The sequence below is a fragment of the Apodemus sylvaticus genome, chromosome 13 (assembly GCF_947179515.1).
Source record: "Apodemus sylvaticus chromosome 13, mApoSyl1.1, whole genome shotgun sequence".
Classification (NCBI taxonomy): Eukaryota; Metazoa; Chordata; class Mammalia; order Rodentia; family Muridae; genus Apodemus; species Apodemus sylvaticus.
The window spans coordinates 71,675,148-71,687,460 of NC_067484.1; the positions used below are offsets into that span (position 1 = coordinate 71,675,148).

The 12,313-nt window shown below is 41.8% G+C and overlaps 1 protein-coding gene across 6 annotated transcripts in view; it reads right to left on the reverse strand.

Moving 5' to 3' along the window:
* The window catches only part of Apc (APC regulator of WNT signaling pathway), a 96,504-nt gene that overhangs the window by 37,291 nt on the left and 46,900 nt on the right, over positions 1-12,313 (reverse strand). For 5 of the 6 annotated variants that reach the window (XM_052155876.1, XM_052155875.1, XM_052155874.1 and 2 more), the window contains exons 3-6: positions 10,000-10,081; positions 9,118-9,316; positions 5,799-5,907; positions 2,378-2,491 (exon numbers count right to left, since the gene is read on the reverse strand). In XM_052155876.1, the coding sequence (XP_052011836.1) occupies positions 2,378-2,491; positions 5,799-5,907; positions 9,118-9,316; positions 10,000-10,081 (504 nt within the window). Of the gene's footprint in view, positions 1-174; positions 625-2,377; positions 2,492-5,798; positions 5,908-9,117; positions 9,317-9,999; positions 10,082-12,313 lie in introns of those variants that run through there. The other variant, XM_052155877.1, reaches the window with a different exon arrangement.

Consider the following 12,313-nt stretch of genomic DNA (forward strand, 5'->3'; position numbering starts at 1 on the left):
TACAGAAAGTTATTCTCAAATGTTACAAACATTTGCATACTCATATTTTAACTCTCATTATAGTTCAAGTTACATATTATAAACAAGCAAAAAAAAATAGTAACTTGTATAGTACTTGAGGTCTATGAAATGAATCCAGAATGTTTACAACTATACAAAATAAAGCCCATTTACATTGAGCAGGAGAGGGGACTTTAGCATCCTTCTAGCAGCTAAGCGTGCCACACCCCTTGTAGGCATCCTTGCGTTTGGGAACTCTTGCAGGATAACTGATGCTCTATGACTCCTGCATGTGCTGTCTCTGATGTACTCTCGGGGCCACCACTCCAGCCACTGCCGTTTCTGTCCCATGTCACTGAAGGCCAGCCCTTCCAGAAGCTGTCTTTCTGTCTTGTTTGTGGCTTTTAAACTTAATTTTCATATGGTTATTACCAAGTGGAAAATGTGTGCGTTACTCAAGATACAAAATTTAATTTCCTAAAATGTTAATCTTAGCAGCCAAAGGGAAATACACCACATCCAGGTAACAAATAGCCAAGAAAAAGCCAAGGCTGTCTCTCTCCTGGACCTGTCCACTTACACTGCATAACAAGAATTATCATGTCTACATTTCATCACATTCTTAGGATCTCTAAAAACAAATATAAACCAAAACCAAAACAACAACAACAAAAACCCAGGAAAAAAAAGCGTAACTCATAGTTACATTCCAAGAATGCAAATTTATATAAAGCCAATGAATATTTCTCATAGGTTTTTTTTTTTTGTGTGAAAACAAGTCTGCTTGACATTTAAAAAATAATTGTACAAAAAGCTCAAGTTTAAATCTAAATGCAAATATAATATATTTTTGGAAACTCATTACAGGTTCTTGATTTTAAATCTTAGTTCTAATAATAACCATCTTTCTCAGTCTATGACTACCCTGATGGTTCCTAATGAAGATAAATTCTTAATTTTAATATAGCAAAATTTATCAGCCTTATAATTTATAATCTCATGTTGCTCAAAAAATTTTCTATGCAGATGTTTACGTATATTTTCAATTATGTTTATTTCAATAGAATTGCTAACTGTGATCTGATAACAGATACACAAATAGATACATGATATGTATGTGCACATAAACTTGTCCCAATTAATTATGAAACTATGAAATGTGTCATGTATGGTGTTAAATATTTTCTTAGATATAATTTTTTTTTATTAATTTTTCAAGACAGGGTTTCTTTGTGTAAAGTTTGCTGTTCTGAACTCACTCTGTAGACCAGGCTGGGTTCAAACTCAGAGATCCACTTGCTTCTGCCTCTGAAGTGCTGGGATTAAAGATGTGTGCACCACTGCTAGTTATAATTATATTCTAACATAAATCCCACCCTGACCAAGAAGCTCTTTACAGCTGTAGCTGCTGGGAGAGGGCAAACAATGGAGACACTGGTACAACTGCCACGCCCTCGGACAGGCCACACGCTCAGGAGTAACTAGTCAGAACACATGGAAAAGACTCCACAGTTTTCTTTTCCCTTTATGGTTTTGTTTTGGCTTTAAGAGAGACTATGAAATGGATCTTGGAGATGAAGGAGGGGAATACATTGTATAAAAAAAACTTAAAATTAGAAATAAGAAAAATCACCTTACAGAATATACCACCATACAAATAACAGTTTGTCCTATTTAAATGAAATCTTTAAATATATTTCCAATATGTCTTTTAAATATATTTCCAATAAGTATTTTAGAGAAATGAAAATAAAAAATTCCCCATGCTCACTTTAAAGCAAGGGAAGGTAATAATTCCACCTGTCTTCTTCAGGGCTACCCTAGCCACTCACACACCTGTGCACAAGGACGTGCTCTACAATCAAAGCCACTATGTTCTTTCCTGACCTCCCTGTGAGGTCTTCCTCGTCCCTCACGCTCCCTTCCCTTAGGTATTCCTTATGCCTCCTTTGGGTCTCAAACATCTGCTGTTGCTGCTTTTATTAATTTTTGAAAAAACTTCTGAATGTTGCTACATAAACTTAGATTGCAAGAGACAGCAATCTCAAAGGAATTGAAGCTAGTTATCAGCTGTGGGAGAATCAATATTTCTTCCTTGTAATTTTATGCAAGAAGATTATTAATACCCAAGTGTCACAGCAGAGGAAGAATTATATCAGTACTGGTTATAATGCCCAACAGTCACAGAAGCTGTTATCCTGAAATAGTGCTGGTGTAAGACAGACTTCAACGGTTTTCCTTGATGGTGTTGGAGGTTGGACCGAGGCCTTGTGTTAAGTGTGGTAAGTGCGCCATCACTAAGCCACACCCTCCCACACAGATGCCAGGATACCAAACACCGAGGGCTGGGCTGCGTGTGGCGGGAGGCCCCCAGCACCTGTGCGCGCTTCTCCATGTCCTGGCAGGTGCCGAGCTGCTCCTCCATGGCAGCCCGGATCTGCCTTGCCTCATATTCCAGCTGCCGCCTTGTCATGTCAGTCTGCAGGGAAAACTAAGATCACAGACAGCATGTCAATGTCTCAGTTTATTAGTAAAACCGAAAAGCACATAAATATCACGTAAGAAACTGGGTAAATAACTATGAAAGTCACCATACTTGAGAAATCTATTTTTGAGAATTCGAAAAATCCAAAGCCATGAGCGTGGGCAGCAGGCTTAGCTGGGGTCCCTGAATACATATGGAACTGCCCGAAGAAAAGACTTAGTTGTTGAAAATCTGTAATTGGTCCAGCTAGGGTGAGCTGAATATCTGTCCCCTTATGATTTTTCATCTTGTTATAGGGGCACCTAATTAATTTTTGTGGTACTAGGAATCAACTAGAACACTCTAGGCAGAACAGCACCATTGAACTACACCTCAGAGCCTGGAGGAACTATTTCTAATTATTAAAACTAGTATTTTGGACAGCAGATGCAGCTCAGCTGGTAGAAAGCTTATCCCAACCTGTGCCACATAAAGCTAGGGGTGGTGGCACATGCCTGCAATCCCTGTACTTAGGAAGCAGAGGCCAGAGGATCAGGAGTTCAAGGTCATTCTTGGCTACATTGGGAGTTCAGGAGAACTGGGCCTCATGAGAGTCTATCTTAAACAACAACAACAAAAAACCCCTGGTATATTAACATAGACAACGTGGGAGAGTAAAAAGCCAAGAGGTGTTCATTACCCTTAGCCTTCGATTTAATTAAGGATTAACTGCCTTATGTGTGCAGGCTAAACAGAGGAAAAATCCATTTGCCATATGAAGAAAACTGAGTAAGAAAAACATTTATATATTAAATATTGGATCTGGAGAGTTGGCTCAGTGGTTTAGAGCATCGACTATTCTTCAGACGACTGGGGTTCAATCCTGCACCCATGTGGTGGCTCACAACTGTGAATCCAGTCCCCGTGGATCTAGCACCCTCACAGATGTACATAAATATAAATAAATCTTAGAAAAAAGAAAACAATAAAAATATTTAAAAAAATATTAAGCCAGACAAAATCACACCGACTTCTGTAAATATCTAAAGTGAGGGGAAGGTGAAATACAAACGTACTTCAAAGTAGGTGTCAACGGCTGCTCACACTGAGGGAGGATGAGGGTGTGCTCCTCAGACTCTTGTAGGACACTGTCCTGGCAGGCTCAGTGCAAGCTGCCCTCAACCAAAACATACGCATAATGCACTCTTGTAGGCATACCAAAGTTAGGGACACATGACCAGTGGAACCACCTGCATGCTATTTATCTATTTATTTAGAGACAGCCCATGCTGGCCCTGGACTCACTATAACTGCACACACACACACAATAAGTGCTGTCTTATTTTCCCTTTTAAATACTATATAAAGAATTGATAGCCAGGTGGTGGTGGTGCATGCCTGTAATCCCAGCACTCTGGGAGGCAGAGGCAGGCAGATTTCTGAGTTCGAGGCCAGCCTGGTCTACAGAGTGAGTTCCAGGACAGCCAGGGCTATACAGAGAAACCCTGTCTCGAAAAAAACCAAATCCAAAAAACCAAAAAACCAAAAAAACCAAAAAAAAAAAAAAAAACCCAAAAAAAAAAAAAAAACCCAAAAAAAACAAAAAACAACCAAAACCAAAACCAAACAAACAAACAAAAAGAATTGATGAAACATGTAGCCTTGAGATTATTAATAGATTTGTAAGTTTTCTTTTTTCTTTTACTTTTAGACAGGACCTCATATATCCCACACTGGTGTCAAATTCCTGTATAGGTAAGGATGACCTTCAGTTTTTAAAAAAAAGATTTATTTTTATTTTTCGTGTATAAACGTTTTGCCTGCATGTCTATATGCTCTCCACGTGAGTGCCTGGTGTTCACAGAGGTCAGAAGAGGGCACTGGACCCCCTGAAACTGGAGTCACAGATGGTTGTATTCACATCATGTACTGCATCCCTGTGGGCGCTGGGAATGAAACTCAGATCCTCTGAAGAGCAGTGAGCGTTCCTAACTGTTGAGCCACCATCCTAGCTATGAGACTCTGAATTTCTGATTCCCCCCTTCAAATTCCCAAGTGCTAAGATTCCATGTGGGGAGCAGGGGAAGGCCTGAGTGTGAATTCTGATGGTATGTATAGATAATGCTCACCATAGCTTTCTCCCTCTGGCCTAATATTTATGACTTGAAGATAGCTCCCCTCCAAAGACTGTTCGTACTGAGATTAGTTAACCCTGCCTCCTTGTTTGTCTGTCTGTAATAACTTCACCTCCTTGTTTAATATTATATAACAAACATCTGGGTATCCATGATGCTGTTTCTCCATCAGAATCCACTTCGTTGTTTTTTTGTGTCTGTGTGTGTGTCCATGTATCCTTGTCCATGTGTCCGTGTGTGTGCATGTATGTGTGTGTCTGTGTGTGTGTGTGCACGTACGTGTGCTTGCTTTGGTTTGTGTGTGTGTGTGTCTGTGTGTGTGTCCGTGTGTATGCCTTTTCTTCATTCCCCCACTGTCTCAGTCATGCCCATCCCTGGAGCTGTTTTGGACACAGCCATTACAGGAACGTATCACATGTTTATGATCACCAGTTTATGAGGTGCTCTGGGCTAACTCAGGGCCATGTGCATGCACAACATGAATGTAGAAGTCAGGGGACAACTTGTGAAAGTTAGTTTTCTCCTATAATTAGGTATATTCCTGAAATTTAAACAATTTGAACCTAAGTGTATTTGCTAAAGGAGCACAGAGTTCACAAACACAGTACGATCCATGACTACAGCTATTGGAAATTATACTACAAAGAATAAGATCCAAATTATCTTCAGGGATATTTTAGTTGTAAAAACCATCTGGCATGATCCCTGCATTGTACAGATGCTTCGAACAGATAGTATAATGTTTCTACCAATTAAAAATATAGTTGTTTAAGTGAAATTCAGTTTCAAATTCATGTGGGATTAAAATAAGTATCTGTTGGTACACAATTTTTTTCTTCTACTAAAACTTAGGTGACAAGCTGGTATGGTAAAGCCTGTATCCCAGCATCTGGGAGGATCAGGTCCTCCTAAGCTATCTATATAGCAAGTCTGAAGTCAGCTCAGGAGACATCTGATTGTGTCCAACACAGAAACAAACCCCCATGAAAACAAACAAACAAACCAAAGCAAGAACAACAACAACAAAAATACTCATTAACCATTATATATTTAGGTTAAAAGCTGATTGAGACATGCTACATTTTATAAAACATTACAAATTTAGTTATCTTGAATTCTTCCTAGGATTCTCTTACTAGAATCTGTACTTTTAAAGGTCAAGTTGCCAAATCTCAAAGCTGCATTGCTAACTTACTTACATTTTCAGTTAAAGGCAGGCTATCTATTCTTTTCGTAAGGTTCTGAAGTTGAGCATAATACCAATCCTTTTCCTTTTCTTCTTTGTCAAGATCAGCAAGGAGTAATGATCTGTGTAAAAGAAAGGTAAGTTTACACAAGCTAATACATATAGCCTGGTAGGCTCTCAGCAGCTGTTGCTGTAAGACAATAGTGACTTGGGTTTTGTAGTAAGACTCAGGTATTATGATCACTGACTTCTGAGTATCAAGTGTGCTCCTTCCCTGCTAAGATGCTGACCATTTCCGCTTCAACCAAGGGCTCTCTTTCATACAGTCCAAGACATGCGTGAAAGGTGCAGACAGAACAGCACTCAAAGCCAGTAAAAGAAGAAACGGAGTTAGGACCAGCTGCGCTGATGCTGGCGAAGAGAAACCTGGGCTGCATCTGAGGTAGGCCGCCGTGCTGAGTGAGGTAGGCTGCTTGCTGTGCTGAGTGAGGTAGGCTGCTGTGCTGAGGTAGGCCCCACAACAACATTGTGAATAAACACATCACATTCACAGCCAGAGGGCGCTACTCTAAGTTTGGAATCTCAAGATGAATTTATGTAATTCCCTAAGAGCCATTATACACCATTCCCACCATACACCTGACCATTATAAACATATAACAAGAGACTGTAACTGAGATAAAACTCAGCAGGACTAACAAACACAAGCTCCCTATTGCTATATGTGGCTCTTTTCCCCAAGCAATGTATGGTATAGTTTTCTTGTATTGTTTCTAGAGGTTTTCTATAAAATGTGAAGAATAATTTGCATAATTACATATATACCTAAAAACATAAATACTAGATTATGAGTATATATGTTGTCCTATACATGGTTTTTCATCTATCTTGAAAGTCATTCCATATGAGAACACAAAAGACTTACTATATACTTCTTGACAGCTGCCTAATACTCTGTAATACCTCACAATATTCATAAACTCATAAAGGAGAAATACTATGGTCAATTCTTTGCTGGGGAGCACTTGGGACTTTTAAGTATTTTAAGTATATATATATCAAAAAGTATATATCAAATATATATATCAAAAAGTATATATCAAATTTTAAGTATATATATATCAAAAAGTATATATCAAATATATATATCAAAAAAAATATATATATACTTCATTCCATACGTGTTCATGCATGCACACATGATAAATTTTGAGGGTACATGAATTTGAACTTAGTGTCCTAGTAAGGTGTTGTACCAATTGTACAACCTATAATTTTCACAAATTTAAGTGTATGATACAACTTTTAGAGTCTTACATGTACAGATTTATAAACTTCCAGGATATCACCATGACTTTAGTTGATTTCTTCTGATGTGCATGAGACTAAGCACTTTTCCAAGTTTGCAACACGCCCCTTTCTGTAGCTTTGCTTCTTATTTAGAGGATGTCTACACAACGTCCTCTAAGGGTATAGCACAACTTATTCACTAGGCTGCATATGCATTCTTTTTTTTTTTCAACTTATCACTTAAGATAATTTTGTTATTTTGAAAATCTGGATTTTCATGTAATCAGACTTGTGAAAATTTTCTATTATGATCTGGAATTTGACCATACACAATGATGGTCTCCTCCCTGATGATATATTATTTTTAAAATTCTGTTTGGCATTCCTTGAGAAACATCTGTAACGAGTATAAATGTATGTAGAAGGTTTTATTCTTCCTAGGATCACCTTTCCTGAGAAATAATTTCAAAGCTAAGCACCCTCAATTGTGAGGATATAAATGGGTAGGAACTGGCAAGCAATAAATAATGCTGCAGCAGGAGCCGAAAGCATCCCCTGAGTGACTGAGATACAAGGACTTGTCCACTGCACATTTTCATTACTAACTGCTGCTTTGAAATCTAGCACTTGCAGCAAAATCCACTCTAAAAAGTCTTTTCTCTAAAGCGCTCTAATAATAATATCAGCACCAAAGTAAGTTTCTGGGAAGTTTGGCCTGCTCACGCAGCCGTTGCCACTGTACCCTGCCTGGGCTGAGCACTCTCCTTTTGGATCAGGGCAGTGTTTGGGTAGCCCAGGGTGAAATAAAGACCAGCACAGGTAAGAAATAAAAGGGAGCTCAACAGCCTCCTAGTCCACGCTGCCAGCCTGACTTTACAGATGGCCTCACCCTAAGTCGAAATAATAATGCCTTTGTCTTCCAGTGGGACATGCTGCATTCCTTTCTATATATAATTTTATTTTTTTATTTTATGTATGTGTCGGTGTACCTGATTGTACTCTGAATCATATGCATGCTGCCTATGGAGGTCAAAAGAAGGGTTCGATCCCTGGAACTCGGTTTATAAGCAACTGTAAGCCACAACGTGAGTGCTGGGAACTCAACCTGGGTCCTTTGCAAAAGCACCAAATGTTCTTAACAACTAAGCTGTCTTTCCAGGCTCTGTTTCTCCTCTTCAGACACACCAGGAGAGGGCAGGCATGTGGTCCCACTTCAGATGGCTGTGAGTCACCACGCGGTGGCTGGGCATTGAACTCAGGCCCTCTGGCAGAGCAGCCGTCTCTCTCTCCAGCCCCCCCTACCCTTTACAAGGACCACATCAGAATGGCACCACCTGGCACCAAGACCTAAATACTTGAAAAGATCCTGCTGACTGTGCCAGGTGTGGTCAGAGAATTCTAACTTGAGAGGAGAATTAAAAGTTCATTGCAAGAACTCAACTCAGAGCACAGTGTGCTTTGTCTACGTGGAAAATGACATGGAAAGAACCACTTCTCTCACTTGTGGTCACTTCTAGTCTGCTTTCTATAATGGACTTCCTTACAAAGGATCTAGTAGTTACTTGTGGTCACTTCTAGTCTGCTTTCTATAATGGACTTCCTTACAAAGGATCTAGTAGTTACTGAACTTCATTCAAAAGATAACCTGAAATTCTACTAGCAGTCATTGATACATTCAACTAAATATAAATATTGTGATTTAGAGTTTTACTCAATGTACAGATGCTTTGAAAGGTAGCTATGCTCATCACTATACCAAGCCTTTACCACGTGTTGACTATTTAAAATACCTAAGTAATCAAATAGAAGTAAATTCCTTCTTTCTACTTTTAGAAATATTGTAAGCACAATCGTTAACATATTTAGAACAAGTAGATCGTGTTGGCGCACACCTTTAGCCTCAGCACCTCGGAGGCGGAGGCAGAGGCAGGTGTATCTCTGAGTATCCCTGCAGGCTATCACCTGTCAGTTTCTTACGTTATAAACCAGCAGGAGGAGCTGCACGTACACACAGTACTCACTACATAAGGAACACATGTTACCTTTCTTTTTCAAGCTCTTCTAAATATCCAGTACTTTCTCTGCTTCCATTTACAAATGTTCTTCTTGGGAATGACCCCATGGGGACAGGACTGCATTCTCCTGAACGGCTTGATACAGATCCTTCCCGACTTCCATAGGAGCGAAGGGACATTTTTGAGCGTAGTTTCACTCCAGGGAAATTGCTGTCTAAGTTAAATTCTAAACAGAAACAAGTTCTTATGTCATAACTGCCTTATGCCATGTAAAATACTCCTAATGCTATTACATTATTTTAAAAGTGAGTCTCAGGTTCATATTTTAACTACAAATATACACAGTTGAATAATTATTTAGAATAGTTAAAACTTGCCCTGCAAAGTCAGCATGAGTCATACAAAAAACAAGTGTGTTAAAGGAAAATCACACAAAATCCTAAGATTCCCGGTAGATAATATTAGGAACTCAAAACCTAATTTGTCTGGTTTCACTGTTTGGCAGTTTGGCAAACTGCCAAACAGTGTTTGGCACTGGAATTTTTAGGCAACAAAGTGGGAAAGACATTTTAAGATAGCTCTTACCAGAAATGGCATAGGAAAAGACAGGCAAAAAGACAACGCCCCTGAACCTATCTGCACAGAAGCCCTGCGGCACACGGCCTACTGAAGCACATTCAATGACTGGTAGAATGCAGTGAGTTTGAAAACAGATCAGCTTTGAGGGGATAAGTTAAAACAGTGCCGTGAAACAAGCCAGGAGAGCTTTTGTCCGTTTGTATCCAGCAGCAATGACCCAGGGGCGGGGGTGGGGTTGGTTAGAGGAGCAAGCTGGGCCCAGCGGTCAACAAGCAGCTGACCCGGAAACTAAGCTTAAAACAGTATTTTAAAGTACTTTTAAAAACGCACCTTTAAGACGCTCTAGTAAGTCAGTCTGTCCAGAAGTCATAGTGTCATCTTCAATACTCCCCTGTAGCTGCTTAAGTACTTCCTATTGAGAGAGCACAGTGCATTCGTGTGAAATGCTAAATAACCTTTCCAACACATGATTCTGTATTACTTGGCATGTAGATATGACTGGGGAGTAAGCTATTTCAGTTCACACTGAGAACATGCCATAGGCTATAGTGTATATTAAACATATTGCCTATTATTCACTGTTATATCCCAACAACAATAATAGTGGTATTTTGTGATAATGGTGATTGGAAGTCTCCATGCAAGACACTTTATGGCACACTTAAAGGAAGGTAAGTGGGGGGAGTTTGATCCAAGCACATTATATGCATACATTAAAAGGCATAATAAAATAAAACCATTATTTTTTTTACAATATGGGCTAATTACTTTTAAGAAAACTAGAATTATTACCATTTTCAATCAGCTGACACCTACAGACCAGCTTGTTAGAAGCCACATTTCTTAGGCCTGCATGTGCAGGAGCAGGAAGAGTCTGCTGTTTGGTGACTCACCCCTTGGCCAGTCTGTCCCCTCTCGGCAGGCTCTCACACATCTGCAGGCTCTCACACATCTGCAGGCTCTCACACATCTGCAGGCTCTCACACATCTGCAGGCTCTCTCACATCTGCAGGCTCTCACACATCTGCAGGCTCTCACACATCTGCAGGCCCTCACACATCTGCAGGCTCTCTCTCACACATCTGCAGGCTCTCTCTCACACATCTGCAGGCTCTCTCTCACACATCTGCAGGCTCTCTCACATCTGCAGGCCCTCACACATCTGCAGGCTCTCTCACATCTGAAGGCTCTCTCACATCTGCAGGCCCTCACACATCTGCAGGCTCTCTCACATCTGCAGGCTCTCACACATCTGCAGGCTCTCACACATCTGCAGGCCCTCACACATCTGCAGGCCCTCACACATCGGCAGGCCCTCACACATCTGCAGGCTCTCTCTCACACATCTGCAGGCTCTCTCACATCTGCAGGCCCTCACACATCTGCAGGCTCTCTCACATCTGCAGGCTCTCACACATCTGCAGGCTCTCACACATCTGCAGGCCCTCACACATCTGCAGGCCCTCACACATCGGCAGGCCCTCACACATCTGCAGGCTCTCTCTCACACATCTGCAGGCTCTCTCACATCTGCAGGCTCTCTCACATCTGCAGGCCCTCACACATCTGCAGGCTCTCTCACATCTGCAGGCTCTCTCACATCTGCAGGCCCTCACACATCTGCAGGCTCTCTCTCACACATCTGCAGGCTCTCACACATCTGCAGGCCCTCACACATCTGCAGGCTCTCTCTCACACATCTGCAGGCTCTCTCTCACACATCTGCAGGCTCTCTCTCACATATCTGCAGGCTCTCTCTCACACATCTGCAGGCTCTCTCTCACACATCTGCAGGCTCTCTCTCACACATCTGCAGGCCCTCTCTCACACATCTGCAGGCTCTCTCTCACACATCTGCAGGCTCTCTCTCACACATCTGCAGGCCCTCACACATCTGCAGGCTCTCTCACATCTGAAGGCTCTCTCACATCTGCAGGCCCTCACACATCTGCAGGCTCTCTCACATCTGCAGGCTCTCACACATCTGCAGGCTCTCACACATCTGCAGGCCCTCACACATCTGCAGGCCCTCACACATCGGCAGGCCCTCACACATCTGCAGGCTCTCTCTCACACATCTGCAGGCTCTCTCACATCTGCAGGCCCTCACACATCTGCAGGCTCTCTCTCATACATCTGCAGGCTCTCTCACATCTGCAGGCTCTCTCTCACACATCTGCAGGCTCTCTCTCACACATCTGCAGGCTCTCTCTCACACATCTGCAGGCTCTCTCTCACACATCTGCAGGCTCTCACACATCTGCAGGCTCTCTCACATCGGCAGGCCCTCTCTCACACATCAGCAGGCTCTCTCTCACACATCGGCAGGCTCTCTCTCACACATCGGCAGGCTCTCTCTCACACATCTGCAGGCTCTCTCTCACACATCTGCAGGCTCTCTCTCACACATCTGCAGGCTCTCTCACACATCTGCAGGCTCTCACACATCTGCAGGCTCTCTCTCACACATCTGCAGGCTCTCTCACACATCTGCAGGCTCTCTCACACATCTGCAGGCTCTCTCTCACACATCTGCAGGCTCTCTCTCACACATCTGCAGGCTCTCTCTCACACATCTGTAGGCTCTCTCTCACACATCGGCAGGCTCTCTCTCTCACACACATCTGTAGGCTCTCACACATCG